Consider the following 25,819-nt stretch of genomic DNA (forward strand, 5'->3'; position numbering starts at 1 on the left):
CAGAAGAAATTAGCCCAACATTGTAAATCAACCATACGTCAATAAAGCAAATTTTTAAAAAAGGCATCACAGGGACACATTTTGGTCAAACATTTCTTTTGAAATGAGACTAGAGGATCATCATATCAATTCCTAAAAATTAACCTGTAACTTGCATTACGCTTCAATCACTGTGACTGTAAGACCAGCCTTGTTTCTTCCATCTCCCCACTGTCAGCAGTACAGATTCCCTTCATTTTGTAATTTTGTTCATATTAATCTTTAAGATTAAAAGCTCAATAAAATAGCTTTAATTACATCAGCACACCTAACACAATAGTTCTTGAATTTCAGAAATGCCCAATTCATGACCAAGTTTCTCTGTCTCAAAGATAAGTCTAAAAATATTTTTAAAATTAGAAAAAAAATATTTTGTTTGGCCGGGCCTCATGGCTTGTGAGGTCTTAGTTCCCCAACCAGGGACTGAATCCGGGGCCTCAGCAGTGAAAGGACAGAGTCCCAACCACTGGACCACCAGGGAATTCCACCCCCTCATCCTGTTTTTTTAATTACAAAAATTTCAAATGTATGCAAAAGCAGACAGACTAGTAAAGGGTATCTTCACACACGCATCAGCCGATTATAGAGTTATCACTTTATGGGTCAGTTTGGTCTATCTCTGCCTGCTGTCCTCCCTACTCATTACTGGGAAGCAAATTCCTCGTACCATACATTACTACATCTGTAAATACTTCAAGGGTATTTCTAAGGGATACACTCTTTTTACAAACAACCAGAATTTCATTTAGCACCTTAATAATTCTTACCATCAAATTTTCTGTATTGCCACCTCTCTTTTTTATAATTGACTTTAAATAAATATTTATTTATTAGGCTGCGTTGGGTCTTAGTTGAGGCATGCAGGAGTCTTGTGGGATCCTTTGTTGTGGTACCCAGACTCCAGCTGCGGCACACGGGCTCTGCAGCACGGTCTCAGTAGTATCGGGGCAAGGTCTTAATTGCTCCTTGGCATATGGATCTTATTTCTCTGACCAGGGATTGAACCTTCGTTCCCTGCCCTGCCAGGTGGATTCTTAACCACTGGACCACCAGGGAAGTCGCCAACATTAAACATTATTAATTGCAATGATTATTAATGGATCCACTGAACTTGCATTCTAAGGACTCTAGGGCTCTGCGCATGAAAATAGCTATTACTTTTTGGATGCCCTCTCTCTGCTTCCCAGATGGTGCTAGTGGGAAAGATCCTCCCTGCCAATGCAGGAAATGTGAAAGATGCAGGCTTGATCCCTGGGTCGGGGCATGGCAACCCACTCCAGTATTCTTGCCTGGAGAATCCTGTGGACGGCTACAGTCCATTATCTCCATAGGGTGGCAAAGAGTCAGACACGACTGAAGTGACTTGGCACTATCTGCCTGGGATGTGCCAGGTGCTCTGTCCCCCTGACAGCTGTTTATTGACACTTCTCACAAATATGCTGTAGGGTGGATGTCCTTATCCTCAGTTCACAGGACCAGGCCATGGGGCATTGAGCCATTGCTGAGCCTGAAACCTGGCTTCTCTGCGCTTTTCTCGCTGGCTCATGCCGAGAAAACAAAGAAACGCTTTCCTCGTTCCCTCACCAGAGATGCTGCTGAGGAAGCAGGGAGGAAGATGGCCGGCAAGTCACCTGGATCCTGTTGATCAGCAATCAGGATTGTTCATAAACCTGTTTTCTTTGCCTCCTCTTTCCTCCTCCTTCCTCTCATAGTCCTTTGTACTTCTATGAAAATACTTTTCACACTGACTTATAATTAGTTCTGTCTGTTTGTGTCTCAAATTATAATTAGCAGGATGTCTTTCCCAGAGATGCCAGAAAATTGAGACTTGAGTTAAAATGTTGTCATGAGGCTAAACTAATTTTCCAGCCGGCTTTGTAGCACAGATCTAGTTAACCTTGATACAGAGGAAACCTTCAATCTCGGTAGTGCTCTCCTTATGTCTAATTACAACAGGCTTCTTACCTTGCTCAGTTAAGTTTTATGATAATTTTGTTTGCCATTGTTTATGGCAACCAAATAGCTTGTTTAAAATGCCTCATTGCCTCAATGGCATTTAGAGACAAAAAATGAGTAACCAGGGAGGAGATATATATATCTCTCACAGCCCCCAAGCCCATCTGGCCCTTCAACATAGTTTTAATAAACAGGACTGCCAATTCTCCACCCCTGAAAATCTTTACAGGCCCAGGAATAAATTTAGCTGATCTCCAACCCTGTTTTCACATTGTTGGATTGGTTTTGAGTCTTTTGGCAAATTTTCCATGAAAGACCCTAGCCTTTAAAATTCAGTTTCCTAAAACCCTGTATAAAGAAGTGTTCATTTCGCTTCTGGGAGGCGATGTTTTGAAAAACAACCATAATTCAGCAGTATGTGTTCCGTCATCTTCAAAGACAGCACCCACTGTGCACTGAAAGGAAAACACTGCTCACAAAAAAAAAGGGAAGCGAGCTTTTCAAAGTCAGTGACAAATGAGGCAAAATGCTCCGCTGCAGAAATAAGGGAAATGAAAGGTTTGTGCAAATCCTTTGAAAAAACATTGTTTTCAGAATAATAAAGCTAGTCAAAAGCTAAAATCCTTCAAATATCTGTTTCTTGGTCCAAAACATAATGGTTAGTGAAAATAGTATAATGGAACATCAAAAAGTACAATTCTTTTTAAAACAGTAGACATATAAAAAAATAATGCTAAAGACGAGTTAGAATGACACTACTAGACATGTCTTATGTAGTTTATAATCTTCCCCTTTGAATTACAGATGAAAAAAATTCAGGTTTAAAAAATATTTTGAATATAGATTCATTTCAGAGTACAGAATTTCTTTCTTTTTTCTTTTTTGGATGTGTGGCTCTGCATGCAGGATCTTAGTTCCCTGACCAGGTACAGACTTTGTGTCTCCTGCTGTGGAAGCATGGGACCCGGGCCAGCACGCCACACTCCCCCACCCCACGTCTCCGCCCGACCTCTGGGGAGTTCCTTTAAATGATTTTTTTAAATGATTACTACAAATCTATTCTGGGGCAAAGGAGCTTTAAATTAAAATACATTTAAATCCATTCTTACACTGTCACTTTCTACTGTGGCTTTCTTAAAGGACTTAAGACTTGCTTTTCATTAAACCAATTAAACATTTTCCCCACCTATACCAAATTCCCAGACTTTCTCTTGAGTGGGCATAAGTAATGACATGAAATTCTGTCTGATGTGAGAAGGTATTTACCTTCAAAGCCCTACAAATGTTTAATAGAAACCTATACGCTTAAGTAGGAATGTAAAAACTCACTGTCAAAAAAAATCCCCTCAAAACCTCAGAACACTAGAAGGTTTGAAAGTTTGAACATGTTTACTTTTTACCTCAGTGAAAGCGAAAGTCTCTCAGTCGTGTGCGACTCTTTGCGATCGCATGGACTGTAGCCCGCCAGGCTCCTCTGTCTGTGAAATTCTCCAGGCAAGAACACTGGAGTGGGTTGCCATGCCCTCCTCCAGGGGATCTTTCGGACGCAGGGATCCAACCCGGGTTTCCTGCGTTGCAGGCAGATACTTTACTGTCTGAGCCACCAGCGAAACACTTTTACATTAGTGGCTTCGTAATTAATATGATTATTAAAAGACTAAACTATCAATGACACTGTAATCCACCTGAGGAGTAAGTTGTCCCTGTTTGGCCCCAAGAAACTATTTTGTTTCTTCTTTTCACTGTGGTAAGACAAGCATAACACAAAACTTTACCATTTTAATAACTTGAACGTTCGGCCTCTCTAAGCCCATTCACCCTAAACCCACAGTTCAGCACCTCCCTGTGTTTTTATTTTCTGGCTTACCACCAGGGGGCGGAAGAACACAGCGCATCAGCCGGCCTCTTAGCGCCACCCAGCCCACGCATGCGCCTCTCACCTGGGGCAAGGTGGACGGGGGCGGGGCGGGGCCTGGGGGCGGGGCCTGGGGCGGGGCCATAGACGCCGGCTCGGCGCCGGCATTGTGACGTCAGGCCGCGCAGCCGGGCTGGGACCGGGCGCCGGCTCGCTGAGGCGCTTCCCGGGAGCGTGACGCGCCGACTCCCCTCCCCGCGGCCCGCCCGTCCGCCCGCCGGCCTCGCCGCCGCCTCCTTCGCTCCCTCAGCGCGGGCCAGCGGCCGGAGCGGAGGCTCGGGGGCGTCGCGGCGCCGACAGGGCGGGCGGCCGGGCTTCGGCGCGCCCGGCGGCCCGGGTCCAGCGGCCGGTCGGTGCGCGGCGGGCGGGCGGCGGCGGGCGCCGGTCTATATGGCGGCGGCTCTGTCGGGCCTGGCTGTCCGGCTCTCGCGCTCGGCCGCCGCCCGCTCTTATGGGGTCTTCTGCAAGGGGCTGACCCGCACGCTGCTCATCTTCTTCGACCTGGCCTGGCGCTTGCGCATCAACTTCCCCTACCTCTACATCGTGGCTTCCATGATGCTCAACGTCCGTCTGCAGGTGGGTGAGGCGCGCCCGCCCGAGCCCCTGCCTTCCCCGCGCCCCGACTCGTCCCCGAGCGCCGGTCCGCCTCGCGCGGCCCGGCCCACTCTCGCCCAGGCCGTGAAGATGCCGCCGGGAGGTGCCAGGCTGGATGCCGAGTGTATGGCTCAGCATCGTGCCTTTCTCCCGCAGCCTCGCGGGAGAAAATCCCCGCAAAGGTCATTGTTGACCCTGTTTTCGCAGAAGGGGCGGGGTGGGGTCGGGTGGGGGCGTGGAGCGGCAGGCCTCGAGTAAGGTCCTACAGCGGGCTCACGGGCTCGGAAGGCCCCTGGCCCTGAAAATGACAATTTTCAAATGATTGGGGCTGCGGGGGCGAGGAGTGCGTTTACCGTTGACTTTTCTAGTTCCCAAACTTTATGAAGCTTTCAAAGCGATGCAAACTTAAGGTAAATTAATTGATGTTAATCGATGTTCTGATAGAGGTATCCATGATTATCCTGGCCCGAGGGTGGAGGGTGTTGGTGGTGAAAGGAGTGGGGGTGGTGATGAGGGGAAAACGAGGTGTAAAGACGTAGAGGCAAAGGTTCAGAGGCCTGGAACAGTTCAGATGTGAAGTAGTACACACACCCACACACACCCAGCACCCTGGAGATCAGCTTTGCTATCAGGGATTGACATTTCTACCTCCCGCAAATTCCAGATGCCTTTTTCTGGCGGAACGGAAAACCGTCAAATTGAGAATTATTCCTTCCCGAGTGTGTCACAGATGGCCAAGTGCTGAGCATCTCTTGGGTTCCATTTACACATTGTGGAGGGTCTGCTGTGTGCCGCCCAGGGCTCTGTGATGGACAGGTCCCTGTTCTCCAAGAGCTTACTGTCTGACAGTACTTAGGGGAAGCCTGAGCAGGACTGTGCGGTATTGACATGGATGGGGCCTGTGCTTTCTTTTATACCTCATTGGTTTTACTGTGCGTGTGTGCTAAATCACTTCCGTCATGTCTGACTCTTTGGGACCCCATGGACTGTAGCCCACCAGGCTCCTCTGTGCATGGGGTTCTCCAGGCAAGAATACTGGAGCGGCTTGCCTTGCCCTCCTCCAGGGAATATTCCCGACCCAGGGACTGAAAGTCTCTATGTCTATTGCATTGGCAGGCGGTATCAGAATATAATTGTCTCAAAGCCTCTCACTGGTGATGTAAAACCTCTTATTGACTGAAATTGAGTTAAGGTGAGTTGGGATGAACCTGCCTCTCTATTTCAGGGTCCAAATCAAGGTTCTTTTGTGTGAACAGGGGCTTGTGGCATCCTTAAGTGGTGCCAAAGGAGTCAGAAACTCAGGTATGTTTCCAGTAAGTTGTATCAATGAGCAAAGAAGGTGCTGGGAATGTGGACAGAAATAAGCCAGAAAGCCTGTGCTCCAGCCTGTTGTCACCAGCCAACTGCTGTGTGCCAGAGGCAGCCATTTCCAAGAGAAAGTGGAAATCCTAATTTTTAAATATCAACGCAACAAAAAATAACCTTTATTGGTAAAGCAGAATGTATCAGGAGGCTATATTTGACCCTCAAGCTCCACTTTGGAAACTTTTGTTCCAGAGTTATTTGTATAATTTGCAGGCTTCCCAGGTGGCACTAAGTGGTAAAGAACCTGCCTGCCAACGCAGGAGACATTAAGGGATGAGGGTTCGATCCCTGGGTTGGGAAGATCCCCTGGAGGAGGAAATGGCAACCACTTCCAGTATTCTTGCCTGGAGGGGCTACAGTCCATAGGGTCACAAAGAGTTGGACACGACTGAAGTGACTTAGCACACACTTAGCACATAGTCACAAGTTAGAGAAAATCAACATGATGTTGAAAATAGCCAGTTGTGTACCATAAAACCTCACCTTTCTGAAATGTCCACTTAGTTACTTTTGACCACCCCTCTAGTCCAAGCTGCCAAGGTGCCTCCATCTGTTCTTCCAGGGCCCTTGGAGAAGTCTTTTTAAAAGTATAAATCAGATTGCGTGATTCCTTACAAAAAAAAAAACCCAGACTGCTTCCCACTGCATGTGGAATGCAATTCACATGTTTTTGTCCTGTAGATCTGACTTCCGTCCACCTTTCTGATGTCTCCCTGGCTTGTTCCTTGCTTGCTCTTATGTTTTCCTGTCTCCTCTCTGCAGGCACGAAGCCTCTTCCTGCCCCTGGGCATTTGCACTTGCTGTTCTTGCCACCTTGAGCACTCCTCCCTGGCTCTTAGAATGCCAAGATGCTCTCCTGGGTTCTCCTTCCAGAAGGGTCTTTTGGGATTACCAAATCAATCTGGTCTTGCAGCTGCTGTCATCACTGCAAGAGTGCTGAGGCTTGCTTCATATCAATAAGGAGTGAAGGACTCCATTCCTGTTACGATGATGAGGGTTTCCAGATCTCCCAGTTGTTTGTAGGCTAGTAGGGGAAGCTCTGGTTACTTAGATACAGATTTCCTAACGAGGAGTTTGCATTGTCGTGATTGAGGGTGAGCACACTGTGGAGGTGGGAGGTTGGCTCTGGGGTGTGTGGTGCGGGCAGAACGGAGAGCTGGAGACACTGGCCCCATGTGTGGCTTGCCGGACGTGACATCAGGTTGTCGTCCACAGGCAGCACAGCTTTAGAGAACCGTGGAAGCTGAACACTCTGGCTGTAGAGCGCGGGGTTTATTTGGCCATTTCGGGTGTGAGTGGGAGTGGGGAGGTGCAGACAAGGTGGTCACTAGTTACTTTGGCAGAGGGCTGCCTGAGAACCGTGTGAGGATTTTCCATTGTGGAGTGTTGACACGCCAGCCCCTTCGTTGCTCAGGGGTCACCTGTATTAGCAAACTGTATATCTGACAAAGATTAATGTTCAAAACATGTGAAGAACTCTTACAACTTGGCAACAACCACCCAATTCAAACATTGGCAAAGGGCTTGAATAGACATTTCTCCAAAGATGATACACCAGTGGCAAGTAAACTGAGGAAAAGATGGGCAGTTGGAATGTGTTTGTGGGCAGCCAGGCCGCCGGCCATGGTGAGGACCTGAGACATGGTTGCAGTGACCTCTGAGCCCCGAACCCCAGCCTGTGCACTTGAGCCTTGTGGCCCCGTGGGACGCCCAGAGGCGGGGCCCTGGTGGCCAGGCTCCGCTTCCCATCCCAGCCCTGCAGGATGCGGACGTGACATCTCTCCCTGAGACTCACAGCTCCTGCCGTCTCCTCCCGTCCCGTCCCAGGGACACTCATGGGCCTGGAGGGTGAGTGACTGCTCATCTCTCACTGGCAGAATCTCCTCACTCGGACCGGGGGACCCCAGACCAACCCTAGTCCCCGGGAGCCTCTACTCACTGCTCCAGCTCCAAATCTGAGCCCAGCTACACAGGCTGAGAAGCTTCCCCTACCCAGCCCTTGGCTGACCTCGCCCTGCCCCCAGGAGGCCCCTCTTCTGCCAGGGAGGCAATAAAATCCAGTGCTGGGGGAGAAACATGGGGAAACTGCAAGTCCCAGCCACACTGAGACTGGCTCTTATGCAGGGAGGGGACAGCGAGGATGTGGAGAGGTTAGGCCCCTCTGCACTGCTGGGAGGGATGGAAGGTGGTGAGGTTGCTGTAGGAAGCTGGTTCAGTTCAGTCGCTTAGTCGTGTCTGACTTTGCGACCCCACGGACTGCAGCACGCCAGGCCTCCCTGTTCATCACCAACTCCCGGAGTTTGCACAAACTCATGTCCATCCAGTCAGTGATGCCATCCCACCAGCTTATCCTCTGTCATCTTCTCCTCCCGCCTTAAGTCTTTCCCAGCATCAGTGTGTTTACCAATGAGTCAGTTCTTCACTCTTCAGGTGGCCAAAGTATTGGAGTTTCAGCTTCTGCATCAGTCCTTCCAATGAATATTCAGGATTGATTTCTCCTAGGATTGACTGGTTGGATCTACTTACAGTCCAAGGGACTCTCAAGAGTCTTCTCCAACACCACAGATCAAAAGCATCAATTCTTCAGTGCTCAGCTTTATTTTATAGTCCAACTCTCACATCCATACATGACTACTGGAAAAACCATAGCTTTTACTAGACGGACCTTTGTTGGTAAAGTAATGTCTCTGCTTTTTAATATGCTGTCTAGGTTGGTCATAGCTTTTCTTCCAGGGTGTAAGTGTCTTTTAATTTCATGGCTGCAGTCACCATCTACAGTGATTTTGGAGCCCCCCAAAATAAAGTCTGTCACTGTTTCCATTGTTTCCCCATCTATTTGCCATGAAGTGATGGGACGGGATGCCATGATCATAGTTTTCTGAATGTTGAGTTTTAAGCCAACTTTTTCACTCTATTCTTTCACTTTCATCAAGAGGCTCTTTGGTTCTTCTTGGCTTTCTCCCTTAAGGGTGGTGTCATCTGCATATCTGAGGTTATTGATATTTCTCCCGGCAATCTTGATTCCAGCTTGTACTTCCTCCAGCCTGGCATTTCTTGTGATGTACTCTGCATATAAGTTAAATAAGCAGGGTGACAATATACAGCCTTGACGTACTCCTTTCCTGATGTGGAACCAGTCTGTTCCATGTCTAGTTCTAACTGTTGCTTCGTGACCTGCATACAGGTTTCTCAGGAGGCAGGTCAGGTGGTCTTGGAAAGCAGTTTAGCAGGTCCTCAAAAAGCTGAGTACAGAATCACCATGTGATTCAGTGATTTCACTGGTAGGCGTTAACTGCAGAGATCTAAAGACAGGGGCGCTGGCACTGTGCTCCGGTGTTCCCGGCAGCACTGTTGACGATTCAGGGGTCCGTCAGCACGTGAGAGGACAAATAGAATGTGTGCACCTTCAGTGGAGTCTTATCAGCTTTGAGAAGGAATGACGTTCCCACACCTGCTGCAGCTTGGATGGACTCACGGGACGTCATTCAAAGAGGCAGAACACAGCGGGTGGTGGCCCAGGGCTGGAGAAGGGAACGGGAGTTGTTGAATGAAGACATGTCTCATTTGGGTGAAGATGTTCCGGAGCGGTGTGGTGGTGATGGATGGCAGCCCTCATGTGTGGTTTACTGCGGGTCTAAGCGAAGCACCGGACGAGAGACGGTGCTCTTGGTTGTACGGGCAGCGTTAGGTTGCCGTAACAGTTTCTGAGGGTCTATCCTTTGGCTGCGCTGGGTCTCCGCTGCCGCGAGCTCTCCTCTCTAGTTGCAGCGCCCGGGCTTCTCATTGCAGGGACTTCGCCTGTTGCCGAGCACGGGCTCCAAAGCTGTGGAGCAGGGCCTAGTTGCTCTGAGGCACGTGGAATCTTCCAGGGCCAGGGGTCGGACCTGTGTCCCCACCCTCGCATTGACAAGCAGACTCCAGCCACTGGACCACCAGAGAAGTCCTGGACACATGTTTTCATTTATCTTAGGGTTGGAACTGCTGGGTCATGTGATAACTTTGTGTTCAACCAATTCAAAAAAAATCACTGTTGCTTCCTGGTGAGAGTCGGGGGGAGCAGGAAGATCCTTCGATGAGTGGGAGAGGCATGTTGGTGATCCATCACGGCGACACTGGGAGGCCCTGGAGGCGGCTGCACCGTGGGCATATCCTGGCATCTGAGCTGACAGGCTCACCCACCTGAAAGGACAAGGTGGCGTGAGAGAAGTGCTCGTTTGCATCTCTTTGTGTGAACTGTACCTGTTCTTTGCCCGTTTTTCTGGCAGGTCAGTGGTGGGTTTCTTGAAGCTTTGTCCGATAAGAGTTGTCTGTTGATAAGAGTTGAAAAAATTTTCCAGTTACTATGTTTTTTCATTTTGCTTACAGTGTGTTTTTGCCATACTGAAATTCTTTTTTTTCTCAACATTAAATGACTATTTATTTTTCAGGCTTACAAGTTTTACAATCCATATGCACAAGGTAAATAAAATAACTCTCAGAGAATCAATGCAGAGCAGAGCACATGAATATACAGGTCTGTTTCACAGGAAACAAAACTGATCACAGCATCAAATACAAAGAACATTCCAGAAATGCAGGCAAACTGGACCATCCCGGCAAAGCCGACCCAGGATAGTCCCTAAACGTCAGGGCATAACCTCTTCCCACCACCACTCAGCTGCCCAGCTCTCCTCTTCTGTGCCGTGCGGGGCCCCTCTGAGCCGCCTGCCTCGGAGCTGCTGCCAGGCGTCCATTCCTCGTCTGCCTTCTGCCGCGCATGCTTCTCTGTCCACTGCCTGGCATTCTTGAGGAAGACTGGCTTGTTGTATTTAAACTCTGAGGAGATGTCAGCCATGAGCGGGTCATCTGGGTTGGGCTCGGCCATGAGCTGCTGAACGGAAGTCAGCAGGGTTGAAATGTTGAGTGATGGTCTCCAGGCACCTATTGGTGGCAACTTGAGAACGTCTAGACAAATCCGTCCAGCAGAGTTGATGTTGGGGTGATAGATTGGAGTCAGAAATCGGATCTGAGGAGGTTCAAATGGTACCTCTCTGGAATGTGAACTTCCAGCTTGAAAACACCTTTTTCATAAGGTGTGTTGGCTCCACCTAGTATCTGCACTCACAGATCTCCCATCCGGTCCCCGTCCTGCCAGCACGTGATACCCGGGGTCGGCTCCGCGGCCAGCAGGCTCAGCTCTCTCTTCAGACGTGATGTTCTCTGCATAACCTCACGCAGAAGCACCCAGTTCACACTGGCTGGGATCCCTGCGCGGTCGCTCCTCGCGGTGCAACGGCCCATACTGAAATTCTTTGTAGTGAAATGTAATAGTCATTTCTGACTTTTCGGTTGTGTCCTAGTTAGAAAGGTCCTCCCAACTCTAAAGGCACAAGGAATTCACTTGTAATTTATTCTGGTACTAATACATCACGTTTTACATGTAAAGCATTGGAGTTTATCCTGGTTGTACAGTGTATGGTATTGATCCAAACTGACCTGTCTCTACCTGCCTCAAGGAAGCTTGTGCGTGTGACAGTTTTGTCCTTGTCCCTGCGTTCACTGGAAAGCAAGCCTCTGGAAGACGGATCCTTTTCTATCTGCTTGGTGCACCGTCCCCATCCCTGCACTCAGAACAGCACTGTCGTAGCTTTGGGGCTCCGTGAACACTTCCTGGTTGAATCTGTAGCAGAAAATGCCGCAGGTGTGGAATTCCCGAAGGAAAGGTTATAGTCATTAGTAAGTAAACTTTAAAGTCATGGCCAGCTTGCCTGCCTCGGAGGTCAGCGTGCTGGGTGCCTCTTTGGGCGGTGCCGGGGCCTCTGACGGCCCCCAGCCCCCGGCTGCTCCCACCTAGACCTCCACGTCTGTCCCCACTGTTGGGCCACGCTTGGGCCACTCTGGGTCATCCAGGGATCACTTCTCCGGCCTCTGTTTGACAGACTCCCTCAGTTGCGTTTGTCACTGGTTCCCTCTGGCACTCTTTTTTAAAAAATTATTAATTTTGACAGCCCTGGGTCTTAGTTGTGGCATGAGGACTCTTGGTTGCGGCAGGCGGGATCTAGTTCCCTGACTCAGGATCGAACCCGGGTGCCCTGAATTTGGGGCATGGAGTCTTAGTCACTGGACCACCAGGGGAGTCCTTCCCCTGAAGCTCTTGCTGATAGCGATGCTCATAGCAGCTGTTTCTTGGCTGACCCGGGCTGTAACCACAGAACACGCCAGGTGTGTCCACCCGAAGAGTCCTCACACAGGACAGCAGGCGCCGCCTCGCTCGACCCACCCTCCCGCCTCTCCCCCGGCCGGGTGAGTGCACCCTGGAGCCTCTGGGTGGCAGCCCCAGAGCCGCCTAGTGCGTGGGTATGGTGTGGACACACTGCATGGTTCGCTGCGGGGACTGGCTCCATGTGGCCAACTCCCTGCGCTGCTGCTTGAGGGCGGCGCAGAGGTGACCCGGCCCTTCTTCCTGCTCGTCCTCTAAGCGGTGTGACCAGCAGTGTAGTTTGTCTCAGATGCTTTCACGGTGAGCTCAGCGGTGGGCAGGTCAGCTGATGCCGCCTCGGAGGGCTGGGAGTGGGCGGCGTCACTCCGAGGTGGAATCGGAAAACAACACAAGAGTGTTCGTGCAAAGCAGAAACAGACCAGTGGGCACCGAAGTGGGGGGGCAAATGAGGGCCATAGGGTTAGTAGGTTCAGACTAGCACGTGTAGAACAGGTAAGCAGCGGGATATGTGTGTAGCCACCTCCTGTAGTAACTTTGATGACAGTGTCGTCTGTAAAAATACTGAGTCGCCGTGCTGTGCGTAATATTGTAAGTCAGCTGCACTTCAATTAAAAGAAACCAGCTGTGAAGCCAGGTGGCCTTGGAGTGCGGTGCGTGAGCCGTCACCAGGCAGGACCCCCTCCATGCCAGTGGTCGTCCAGCCAAGCAGCCGCCGTGCATGCAGCTGTGTCCCCAGCCCCCATCGGGAATAGCCTTGCCGTCTGGCTGTCAGTAACACAGAGGCGGGGGTATTTTTAGTTTCCAGAGCAATGGTATCCAGACCATCAGGTCCCTGAGGCCATGAATAGCGCAGGTTGGGGAGGGTAAGGTGACCTCACCCGAGGGTGCAGCTGCCGAATCGGGTCAGGCCTACTGTCGCCCAGCAGGGTGCCCGCCTCCCTGGCAGGGATCCCTGTGGACCAGGTTGCTTCTGACTGCCCTGAGGACGGTGGGCCCGACTGACAGCCTGTTTCCCTCTATACCTTGCCCCCACAGCCTCTGTGGTTCCGTATTCAACTATTGTCTGTTTTTGGGGGGGCACAGGGGGCACGCACTGGCGAGGGAGGTAAGGAGTAAGCTCAGGAATTGACTCCCAGCCCCACTTTTTACTTCTCTTGCCCCATACTGTGTTTTTATTTTTTTAATTTGTTCTTGGCCACGCTGGGTCTTCACCGTGGCACATGGCCCTAGTTGCCCTGCTCCACGTGGGAACTTCCGGATCAGGACTCGAACCTGTGTACCCTGCATGGGCAGGCGGATTCTTAACCCCTGGACCACTAGGAAAGTCCTGAATCACACTGTCTAGAATTTCAAAATAGACTTCCCTCATTTAGGGGGAAGGGGTCTCAGTTTTTGTGGATAAGTCAGTTTGCCGTAATGTATGCTGCTTATTATGTTGTAGGTCTGGGGGTTGAGGGCTGGGAGATGATAGCTGGGCCCAGGACGGTGCATTGTGTCATTGTGCGCGCTTTATTTGGCAAGATGCAGTGCATCAATACAGGTGCGGCACAGTGAGCGTAAGCCACAGAAAGTACTGCTCAGATGACGCTGTTTAGAAATTGCTTGAAAGTTACTTCTGGCTCTCAAAATACAAGTAATGTGTGTAACCGTCTAATAGCAAAAGTCATCTGGTTGAGGGCTCAGAGCCGAAAGTGCTAACTGACCTACTGAAGTCTCTGTAAAGGATTGAACACACCGTTTATTACTGAACTTGCTGAAGCGCTCGATCCTCGGCCAGCAGCATGCTCTCGCTATTGTTGGTGTCCTTCAGTCGCGCAGTCCTGTCCGACTGTCCCCCACCCCGCGGACCGTAGCACTCCACGCTCCTCTGTCCCCTGGAGTTTGCTCAGATTCATGTCCATCGAGTCGGTGATGCCATCCCACCATCTCATCCTGTCTGCCCCTTCTCCTCCTGCCGTCAGCCTTTCCCAGCATCAGGGTCTTTTCCAGTAAGTTGGCTCTTCATATCAGGTGGCCAGAGTATTGAAGCTTCAGCTTCAGCATCAGTCCTTCCATTGAATATTCAGGGTTGAGGAAATGTTTACTTTGTCATTATCGAAGTTATGATTACATTAAGGGTATCTTATTTAAAATATTGTAACAGTTCTGACAACACTTCATCTTTCTGAACTGTAGTAAGTTCTCCTACAAGGACATAATAAAAGTAGTTAGAAGCCAATTTTCCTGAGAGTTGGCCCATATTAAATGACCTATTTTCTTAAGAATTAAAAAAAAAATAGACTGTTCTAATATGTATTAAAATATATTTAGGAATGCTTTCCATTTCAGGAAAATGGTCATTTTTAATGCATTTAGATCAGTAAAATTAAATGTAAGGTTTAAAATAACATGGTTTGGAGAGTTAATTTGGGAGAAGTTAGGTTTGCCTTGGTGAACCGTGAGAGTGTTGGCTGTGTTTTGTAACTGGAGTTGCACCACCAGGTACAACTGTGGTATTGACTTCTTGTAGGGATATATACAAGCATCGAATTACTAGGTTGCACGGCTGAAACTAACATATTTTATGTCAGTCGTACATCAATTAAAAAAAATAACTGGAACGTCCCTGATGGTCCAGTAGCGAGGACGCCACTCTCCCAGCGGGAGGGAACTAGGTCTCACACACTGCAGCTGAAGATCCGGCGCAGCCAAATAAATATTGAAAATATAAAAAGATAATTGTACCTTATGTTTGCATATAGCTTTATGCTGCCCAAATGTATTTGTGTCAGTGTTATATAGAATAATAGTCATCCTTGTATAGAGTATGCCCCGAGGAGACATGAGGTTCCCCGGTGGCTCAGCCATAAAGAATCTGCCTGCTGACACAGGAGATGATGGTTCAGTCCCTGGGTGGGGAAGATCCGTGGACAGAGGAGCCTGGTGGACTATATATAGTCTGTGGGGTCCCAAAGAGTCAGACATGACTTAGCAACTCAACAACAACATAAGTAAAGTTGACCATGATTCCTTAGAAGTGGCTTGCCCTGCCTGAGTCACCGAGTATCGTTCTCAAATAGGACACTCTGGGTGAGGCCTTGGTTGCCTGATTGAGTCATCTAGTTTATCCTGGTTAAAGGGAGCCGCTTTTTATTGAAGCTGCACAGATGGTAGGTTGACATCCTGTTTTCTGTCACAGTGTGGGAATCCTTGGTACCAGAGACTGTCAAAGAGACCTTCGTATTTACTGAGAAATACCTGGTGTGTGTGGACTCTCCCGAGACCCCGTCTTCATTATTACCCTGTAATTTGTTGGTCTTTTTCAGGTTCATATTGAGATCCACTGAAGGCCTTCTGCGGACTGACAGGCGTGTCCTGGGGCTCAGGGTGTCAGAGACACGGCATGAGGGACGGACACAGGCCTCTCCGTGCCCGCCTCATGGAGGAGCAGGGGGCAGGCACCGCCTCGGACAGAGCCTTGCGCAGAGGACTGCGGAGTGAGAGAAGGCAGGAGGCAAGCCCTTGCCCCGCAGATGCTGCTTCCTGGGCAAGGAGGCCTGCGGTCGATGCCAGGGGAGATCCACGAGAGGAGGAGTCATCACTGGAAACAGAGCATAACCTGCGTGGGGCCCGCCCCTTGCTTCTCGGTGGCCTCAAAGCACTTCCACGGTGGCAGGAATCAGTACGAAGAAATCCAGCCTCAGCGGCCGCACAGAGCAACACTGCAGGTCTGACCTCCGCTCCTGCAGGGGAGCGGGGTGCGGGGCCAGCCTGCGGTGTTGGGGAGGCTCCAGGCACGGACTGGCTGCTGGCAGCGCCCAGGCCCACTGGCGGCCACGGAGGGTGGAGCCACAGCGGAGAGCCCCGGGCTCAGGACTGCTGGGCCGGCAGAGAGGGTCCTCAAAGGGGGTTTCTGAGGATGACCCACCCTGTGCTTTCCTGGAGAAGCTGGACTCTGCGTTGGCACCGTCTTGCCTGCGCTCCATCCTGCTGCACGCACATCCCCTAATATTCTTGAATGATGAGATGAAAAGTGTTTTCCCCAGCCATTTGGAGCCCATGTTTTCAGAGCCAAGAGTAGAATACAAGAAAGTGCTTTCATGGGAAAAAAGTACCTCAGATGATCTGCAGATAACAGGGGCGTCACTGGCTCCACAAGCTTTTGAATGAGCAAATCTATTATGCCACGGTTAAGGTACAGGCAGAACAATAAAAATAGTGAGACTAACTTTAAGCGCTGTCCTTGAATGCTTTCTTTTGCGTTAACTCTGGACGCACACAGCGTGGCAGTGAAGCTCCAGCTTTGATTCGTGTGATCAGACAGACTTAAAAGTCAGTGGAACTTAAACCCACAGAAAGCTGGTTGATACGGAAGGAAATCTCTGTGCTGGAAAGACATTTAGGATTGGGAAGCTGTGTCAAGGAGGTTATTGATACTACCTTATACACCTATTGGCCGAGAATTGAAAGATGTAACAGCAAGTTTTGAGTTTACCTTCAGCACCCGTCCGGCAGGGCTGTTATCCCAGGCACTCTCTCCAGCCTGTTCTCTGGCCATCTGGCGAGAGTGGGTATTTGTAAAAGTCAGCCCTGCTGGGCTTGGTCTGAGCCAGGCCAAGTTGATGGTAAGCTGTTGTCATTGCTGCGTTTTGTAGAATAATTTGAGCAAAAGCTGTTATCTTTTCTCACACCCCTTTCCTTCCCCTTGACATGCAATTTACATGGAGGCCCTACGGTGAAAGTTGCAATATTAACATTACCTTTAGATAACCCTTCCTCAAACTAGGAACCCTAGCAGTGTTACCCAAAATACAAAATGAGCTTGAGCCTGTCTGCCGGAGCTCAGTCATAGAGGAAAAAAAAAAAGGCAAGTATTTCCCCTTATAGAAGGTCTCCAGCTTCTAGGAGTTGAGATATCTCCTACACTAAAATTTTTTTAACTCCTTTTGTTGTGTGTTGATAACTTCGATAAAAGGCACTGAAGAGCAGAAGTTTTTAAGGAGTCCCAAAGTAAGACGTCCCCATTTTCGGAATTACTGATTGCGTATGTCAGTCTGTATTGTGTGCTAAATTACTATGCCGTGTGCTGTTTTAGTGTTCTGGGGAAATGAAAAATAAAACCTGTTCTTTAGCATAATAAATGTCTCATTTTGCGTGTGTAGTCTCGGTTCCCTTCGTCTTTATTATTAATGCAGCCTTCCTCATACTGCAGTCTGTTTGCAAAAAGTTGTTCACTGATTTAGAAGATTGGAAGCAGAGGATGAAAAGCAAAATGTAAAGTTACTCTGGAACTCAGCCCTCCAGAATGAAATAATGTCTGATGATCCTCGTGGAGCGGGGTGCCCCCCCTCGTGAAACAGTGGTCTGCAGCCGATCTGAAAGGACACCAACAACCCAACTGAAGAAAGCCCTGGTTAGTGGGCTCTCCACCTCAGAGTCGTCAATGGGCGGTGAAACAGGATGACACATTTCAGTGTTTCAAAACGGGATTGGTGTTCTGGTCAGCACCCTCTCCCTGTCCCTGTGCCAGCCCCACCACCCCTTTTTTGTTGTTGTTTTAAACTCAGTCTACTTTGAGATGGAAGTTTCCATGACACTTCAGCTGTCTTTCTTTTGTAAATTCCAAGTATGTGAATTTTCAAACAGTTGCAAAGAAAAATTCAGAATTCCCTATTTAGCATTAACTACGACTGAGCGACTGAACTGAACTGAAATTAACTTGTGGCACTAGTGGTAAAGAATCCGCCCCCCAAGGCAGGAGACATAAGTGATGTGGGTTTGATCCCTGGATTGGGAAGAACCCCTTGAAGAGGGCATGGCAACCCACTCCAGTACTCTTGCCTAGAGAATCCCATGGACAGAGGAGCCTGGCGGGTTAGGGTCCATGAGGTCGCAGAGTCAGACACTACTGAAGCGACTTAGCACACACAAATTAACTTGAAGTGTTTTCATATCGTTATGTCAGAATAAGGTAAGTGTTTTTATAAAAGCCTTGTGGAAAAACTCACAGTAACTTTTCTCTACATTATTTTTTTAGTACACATCCACTGCTGACATTGTTCCTTTTGGTACTATGCTGTCTCCAGGTCTGTCTGAAGGTGGCCTCTCCTGTGGAAAGTTCTGGGGTATAAAGGTGGTGATAAATGTGTATGAAACCTATGAAGTTTTAGGACTGTGAAAGATGGCCTTCTAGAAACGGTTCTGTTTTTGAAGCAATTAGAGAAATAAGATATTCTTTTGAATAAATTGTTTCCATGACTGAATTATAAAAGGATCGCTCATTTGAAATATTTTAAATGTATCATTTTGGCCGTGAAAACTAAGGGAAGCCCGTTTTAAAAGTTCTGACATCTATATGCATGTCCTTCTCTTTTGCCTTTATGGATTCTGTTCTTAAGGACTAGACAGCACAGTCATTTTAAATTTAGAAACAGGGTATAGTGCAAAATCTTGGACTTGGTTATTCACATTTGGAAATCGTGAAATCTTTTTCACTTGGAATGGATGTTGAGATCTTGAAGTGATTATGAAGTTGCCAGGCTGTAGAGAATAAAAAATAAAGAAGCTTGTGTTTGCATCGATTATTCTTAACATGACTTGATTTTATAGCTAGGAAGCAACACCTGTATTTTGGAGCTTTGTGTGTGTATTCTAAAATGCATATAGGCCATTTCCTGTAATTTCACACAGAATAAGAAATGTGGGGACGTCCCTGGTGGTCCAGTGGATAAGACTCCGAGTTTCCACTGCAGGGGACCTGTGTTTGATCCCTGGTCAGGGAACTAATTAACATTTAATTAAAATTAAAAGACGCTCCTTGGAAGAAAAACTGTGACAAATCTAGACAGTTGATTAAAAACCAGAGACATTACTTTGCGAACAAAGGTGCATCTAGTCAAAGCAATGGTTTTTCCAGCAGTCACATATGAATGTGAGAGTGGGCCCATAAGGAAGGCTGAGCACCGAAGAATTGATACTTTTGAACTGTGGTGTTGGAGAAGACCCTTGAGAGTCCCTTGGACTGCAAGAAGATCCAACCAGTCCATCCTAAAGGAGATCAGTCCTAAATACTCTTTGGAGGGACTGATGCTGATGCTCCATTCTTTGGCCACCTGATGTGAAGAGCTGACTCACTGGAAAAGACCCGGAAGCTGGGAAAGATTGAAGGCAGGAGGAGAAGGGGACGACGGAGAATGAGATGGCTGGATGGCATCACCGACTCTGTGGACATGAGTTTGAGTGAACTCCGGGAGTTGGTGATGCACACGGAGGCCTGGCGTGCTGCAGTTCGTGGGGTCGCAAAGAGTCGGATGCGAACAACAACGGAGCTCAGGTCCCACAGGTGGCTCGGTATGGCCAAAAAAAAGTGTTTTAAGATTCACTTTGCACTTTGCTGTAGATAACTTTAAAATTCTTCTTAAGCTTTCCAAGGAGAAGAAGTAGATTGAAGGGATCTCCTGAACCATCCATATGAACTCAGAGCTGGAAATGGCTCTCCAGCACCAGCCAGTGCTGGAAGCTTTGAAACACAGCCCAGCCAATTGATCCTCCATACGTTCAACGTAGCCATTTGAAACTAGAGGCCTCAGGAGGATGTCACAGGATGGTTGCTTCTGCTTGGCGGGCCTCTGCTTCCAGAATGTTACCTCTTTTTTTTTTTTTTCCAGTTTTATGGCAACTTGAATGCACTGGACCAGTTTAAACAAAGCATCTGTTCACTTTTCATCTGTACTTCACACTCTGCAAACTCCACAGAGCTGCGTATCTGCATGGCTGGAATGTGATTAGAAAAATTGTCTGCCAAGGGCCTGACTGCTTCTTAAAGGACATCTGAATAGGGTTACGTGTGCCATTGAGGGGACAGCATCTCTGAGGACTGGTGACTTCTGGTAAACAGCGGCTGTTCAAGGAGCAGGCATGGCTGTGGTTCTGCTCTGCCTGCGTTTTGAATAGCTGCCTTACGGTTCATTTTTTAAATTGTTTAGGTATATGACAAGGAATTTTTATAGGGGAGCTGTGCCTTGCCACAGTGTCAGAGTGGCATTCTGCAGTTAAATGCTTTTAGTTTGTTTTTTTTTAAGGAAGTGTACTTGTTTTTCCTTCGCCATCTACCTACAAGGCATTCTATCAGAAGCAGGTAATTTGCTTCAGAATTGGAAATAGGCCCTGTCTGCCTTCTCTTAACGCTTGTCCTCTGTGTTTGAGATCACAAGCACTTCGCCACTGCTGTCGACAAACAAGGTAATTTGCAGAAAGCTTCGAGTCTCTGCGCCTTTTTTTGTCCAAGAGTGACTTTTTTTTTGAAGTCTTTATTTATTTGTGATAGTATTGCTCCTGCATTTTTTTTTAAATGTTTTTGTTTTTCGGCCAGGAGGCTTGTGGGATCTTAATCCCCTGACCGGGGATCAAACCCACACCCCCTGCATTGGAAGGCGGGGTCTTAACCACTGAACCACCAGGGAAGTCCCTCTGTGCGCCTTTGACTTAAGTTGCTGTATTAGTCACTTTCCAGGGAGACAGTAGAATCTACAGGTACAGATATGAGGAGATTTATCACAGGAATTGGCTCACGGGATCATGGAGGCCGAGAAGCCCCACTGTCTGCCACCTGCGGACAAGAGCTTCGGGGAAGCCAGACATCATCCAGTCCAAGTCCCAAGGTCTGAGAACCAGGGGCACCCACGTCCACGGGCGGAAGAGGACCCTTCAGCTCAGGCAGAGCAAAACCGCCCTTTCTCCTTTTCGTTCTATTAACTTCTAGTGTTTTGGATGATGGCCACCTGCATTGATGAGGGTGATTTTTTTTTCATATTAAAGAGTCTTGACTTTTATTTAGCATTTTATCTGAGGCTCTGATAAGAGTAAAAGAAAACGAAGATCAATTTCACATTGAATTTTAAGGATTCTTGCGCTAGTGAAAGCACACAGACTGTAACAACCTTGGAAGTATGAAAACGCTGTATCAGTCGTTCAGTCGCTCAGTTGTGTCTTTGCGACCCCATGGACTGTCCCATGCCAGGCCTCCCTGTCCATCACCAGCTCCCGGAGCTCACTCAAATTCATGTCCATCGAGTCGGTGATGCCATCCAACCATCTCATCCTCTGTTGTCTCCTTCTCCTCCCGCCTTCAATCTTTCCCAGCATCAGGGTCTTTTCCAGTGAGTCAGTTCTTTGCATCGGGTGCCCAAAGTATTGGAGTTTCAGCTTCAGTATCCGTCCTTCCAATGAATATTCAGTACTGATTTCCTTTAGGATGGACTGGCTGGATCTCCTTGCAGTCCAAGGGACTCTCAAGAGTTCGCCAACACCACAGGTCCAAAGCACTGAGTTCTTCGGCACTCAGCTTTCTTTATAGCCCAACTCTCACATCCGTACACGACTACTGGAAAAAGCATAGCCTTGACTAGACGGACCTTTGTTGGCAAACGCCTTATAGTACACAAGAAAACACTATAAGGACTTCCTGTCCAAAGGAGGTCTCTGAATATCTACAAAGTCTTTCCAGTCTGAAGACACCAACATCCGTTGTTCTATTTTTCCCAATTCTAACCTGGAACTCCAGACAATACAAAAAGTTTTCTAGGCAAAGGAGTCTCTGCTGCTACTGTTGCTGCTTAGTCACTAAGTCTTGTCGGGCTCTTTTGCAACCCCATTGACTGTAGCCTGCCAGGCTCTTCTGTCCATGGGATTTCCCAGGCAAGAATACTGGAGTGGGTTGCCATTGCCTTTTCCCTGAGGAGGGTGATCTTGACTCAACCTGCAGATTCAATTGCTAAGTCACTTCTGGAAATACTCTCCCACACCCAGAATGTATGTTTTACCAGCTATCTGGGCATCACTTAACCCAGTCAAGGTGACGTGAAATTAACCATTGCAGTTGCATCACTGCCTCTTTCCAACTGAGTTCTCAGATGCATCAAAGAGTGTAATTCCGGGTTTCCCTGGTGGTCCAGAGGCTGAGACTCCAAGTTCCCAGTGCAGGGGCCCTGGGTTCGATCGCTGGTCAGGGAACTGCATTCCCCATGCTGCAACTAAGACCCGTTGCAGCCAAATAAGTACATTTAAAGTCTGGTTCTTTGTAGAACGGCTGAGGGGTTATAGCTAGGATGTGGCACTGTTTCTTGTCACTCCCGTCACCCTTCTATGCCCTGGTAAGGACTCGTGCCTATTCAGAAAAGCCTCCTTCTTATGAGGGTGATCTGAGAAAAGAGGGGAGCTGGCTCAGATCCCACGCAGCCACTCTGTTCCCTATGTTGCTAAGTCACTTCAGTTGTGTCCGACTCTGTGACCCCGTAGACGGCAGCCCACCAGGCTCCCCTGTCCCTGGGATCCTCCAGGCAAGAACACTGGAGTGGGTTGTCATTTCCTTCTCCAGTGTTCTCTATGGGGCAAGTCCAAACATACACGTCTGAGTTCACTCAGAACTTGAGGTTGCAGCGGTAAGGGAAACACTCATTTTCCAGCCTCGTGGTGCCTTTGGGAGAGAAGACTGAGCCAGCTTCTGGGCCCAGCATCCAGGTGAGTGGCATGCGGGGTTCGTTGTTCAGTTACTGTTTACATTTCCTATTCCACTGTGTAAGGTCGAGGTTTTTATTATTCTAAAATAAAACAATTAGTTTGAAATACCTGTGTTCCTTATTTGGCTGTATTGGGTGCACCCCACAGGCTTCGTTGCCCCATGGCATGTGATCTTAGTTCCCTGACCAGGGATCTAACCCACGTCCCAAGCATTGCAAGGTGGATTTTTAACCACCAGACCACCAGGGAATTCCCTCCAGTAACTATTAAGTGGCCCTTTTCTCTCTGGGCAAATTCCAACGGAACATTCCGTCTCCCTCTGAACAACCGAAATCAGTCCCAGTGGGTGGGGCACCGCTTCCCACACTCTGTGTTTTTAGTAATGTTAGTGATTCAGGGTAATTTCAGTGTAGCTGCTGGCTAATTCAAACGGAATGAATGGTTGGGGTGTAAAGCCAGCCCCGCCGTGGGCATGTGAGGTCCATTTGTGCCACGAGAGGGCGCCACCTGTTCACTTAGAGTGTTTTGTTTCAGGGAAGGTCTTGGTTTTTTGTGCGGTTTTTTTTTCTTCCCAGTTATTTTGTTTATCCAAATTCTTAAGCAAAAATGAACGTGAAAACACAGGCATTGGTTCAGTTCATTGTGGTTAAGCTCAGTGAGGGTGCTACGATTGTAACTCTTTAAGTCAATACCCGCAGCTGGTGCTCTGAAACCAGAAGGTCCACGTGTTAGAAAGTGAATTTCGGTGGTTTTGTTTTTCTTTGGGAGAGCGTCTTTCAGTATGAAAGTATGAAACCACATTTTCACCCCATATCAACAAGAATGGTGGTTTTGTCAGCGTGTTGTCTTCTGCCCAGAGCAGCTGAGCCCTGACAGGCCCCTTTAGAAGGGTCAAGGTCTAACAGCCCTGTCCACGTGTGAGAGCCTCTTGGAGACCCTTGAAGGGAAACTTGCCTCCCCGTAAGAGTCATTTCTTCACTACAGAAATCACAGCTTTAGATTTCTTTGATGGCTCATCCTGAAATCCTTTTAAAACGTCAGAATCTGTTAAAATATTGGGAGCTGCTATTATTCTATAATGTCAATGAATGATTGCTCCTTCTGGTGCATTTTGGTAGAAGACCTACTGGAATTTTTTAACGTGATAATGCTGCTGCTAACCCACTCCAGTATTCTTGCCTGGAAAATCCCATGGACAGAGAAGCCTGGTAGGCTACAGTCCACGGGGTCGCAAAGAGTCGGACACAACTGAGCGACTGAACGGAACGGAAGTCACTTCAGTCGTGTCCGACTCTGTGTGACCCCATAGACAGAAGCCCACCAGGCTCCCCTGTCCCTGGGATTCTCCAGGCAAGAACACTGGAGTGGGTTATAAAAATAGCGTACCAGTGATTTAACTTCTTGGAAACGTTTTGAGTACCACTTAGGACTTATTAAAATAAAAGCAATTTGTTTGAATAAACTCCAGGCTTCCTCTTTGTGAGATATTTCCGTTGGGGTCTCTTGGGGAAAAATTGCTCGGATATTGTTCCTTCTCTCCTGCCCAATTCAGACACGTAATATTCAAAACTCCTCAGAGATTTTGCAAGATCCCACAATCTGGCCTGAATTTCTTGCAAAACTTATGTCTTTATGTTATGAAGCTCATACATTTATGCATATGTCTCATCCCCATGTTTGCGGTTCTCTTGAGATGCTTCAGAATGAGGATGTTTCATTAAAAGAGAAGCGAACAGTAATGTTCAGACTCCTCAGAACATCCTGGACCTCCCAGCTCTGCAGCACAAAGGGGCAGCCGGCCAGAGCAGTCACTCCATCTTCAGAATGATGGTTCTCATTTCAGTACCAAGGGCACGGAGGCCAGACGGCCTAGCTAGTAACTTGCAGAGACATGATTTAAACAGTTGACTGATTTTCCTGGTGGTCCAGTGGTTAAGAGCCTGCCTGCCAATGCAGGGGACAGAGGTTCGCTTTCTCCTCTGGGAAGATCCCACAGCTACAAGGCACGTGTGCTCCAAGAATAAAGAAAAAAAAAGATCCTGAATGAATATAAGGTATGGACATTATATCCAGTAAGGTAGAAGCTACCACGAGTGATTACTGAAAATTTTTCCCAAATGTATTTATTTTATTTTTTAAATTATGAAAGTATGATAATGCATTTACAGGAGACTTGGAAAATACAGAACAAGATTACATATAGTTCCACTGTATATTAAAATTAATTTTTTAAATAGATAAATTAAGATTTTTAGTTTGAGTTTTAATAGCAAGCTCTCAAAAATTAATAGAATGAATATGTAGAAAAGTATATTTCTATACAGATGGCTAACAAACACATGAAAAGATACTCAACATTGCTCATTATTAGAGAAGTACAGATCAAAACTACAATGAGATATCACCTCACAAAGGTCAGAATGGCCATTATCAAAAAGTCTACAAACAATAAATGCTGGAGAGGGTGTGGAGAAAAGGGAATGCTCTTGCACTGTTGGTGGGAATGTAAATTGATACAGCCACTATGGAAGACGGTACGGAGATTCCTTAAAAAAAACTTGGAATAAAACCGCCATATGACCCAGCAATCCCACTCCTAGGCATATACCCTGAGGAAACCAAAGTTGAAATAGACACATGTATCCCACTGTTCATTGTGGCACTATTTACAGTAGCTAGAACATGGAAGCAACCTAGATGTCCATCGACAGATGACTGGATAACAAAGCTGTGGTACATATACACAACGGAATATTACTCAGCCATTAAAAGCAATGCCTTTGAGTCAGTTCTAATGAGGTGGATGAACCCGGAACCTATTATACAGAGTGAAGTAAGTCAGAAAGAGAAAAATATTGTAACTAACACATATATAGAGAAATGGTACTGAGGAACTTATTTACAGGGCAGCAGTGGAGAAACTGACAAGAGAATAGACCTGTGGATGTGGGGAGAGGGGAGGAGGGGGTGAGATGTAGGGAGAGAGTAACATGGAAACTTGCATCGCCATCCGTAAAATAGCCAACGGGAATTTGCTGTATGGCTCAGGAAACTCAAACGGGGGCTCTGTGTCAACCTAGAGGAGTAGGGTGGGGAGGGAAATAGGAGGGAGGTTCAGAAGGGAGGGGATATGTGTATACCTGTGGCTGATTCATGTTGAGGTTTGACAGAAAACAGCAAAATTCTGTAAAGCAATTATCCTTCAATAAAAAATTAATTAAAAAAGAAAGTAGAAAGGATATAGTAGACCTGAA

General features: G+C 47.8%; 1 protein-coding gene and 1 pseudogene across 1 annotated transcript; one reads left to right on the forward strand and one right to left on the reverse strand.

Annotated features, from left to right (window-relative positions):
• Nucleotides 1-4,036: 4,036 nt before the first annotated feature.
• Nucleotides 4,037-18,001, forward strand: SMIM10L3 (small integral membrane protein 10 like 3). The gene is made up of 2 exons (XM_055410361.2): nt 4,037-4,486; nt 15,374-18,001. The coding sequence occupies exons 1-2, from the start codon at nt 4,301-4,303 to the stop codon at nt 15,392-15,394; spliced, it is 207 nt and encodes a 68-aa protein (XP_055266336.2). The 5' UTR covers nt 4,037-4,300; the 3' UTR covers nt 15,395-18,001.
• Nucleotides 10,488-11,319, reverse strand: LOC129545764 (ubiquitin-conjugating enzyme E2 T pseudogene; annotated as a pseudogene).
• Nucleotides 18,002-25,819: the final 7,818 nt, after the last annotated feature.

Source organism: Moschus berezovskii, chromosome 27, assembly GCF_049115385.1.
Source record: "Moschus berezovskii isolate FMDL1 chromosome 27, NW_MosBer_1.0, whole genome shotgun sequence".
NCBI lineage: Eukaryota > Metazoa > Chordata > Mammalia > Artiodactyla > Moschidae > Moschus > Moschus berezovskii.

What these genes read in the sequence shown, in the direction of transcription:
- SMIM10L3 (XM_055410361.2), top strand. Translation starts at nt 4,301, where the DNA reads ATGGCGGCGGCTCTGTCGGGCCTGGCTGTCCGGCTCTCGCGCTCGGCC. An exon ending in TGCTCAACGTCCGTCTGCAG is followed by an intron (nt 4,487 to 15,373) that starts GTGGGTGAGGCG and finishes GGTCTTTTTCAG; the next exon opens with GTTCATATTGAGATCCACTG.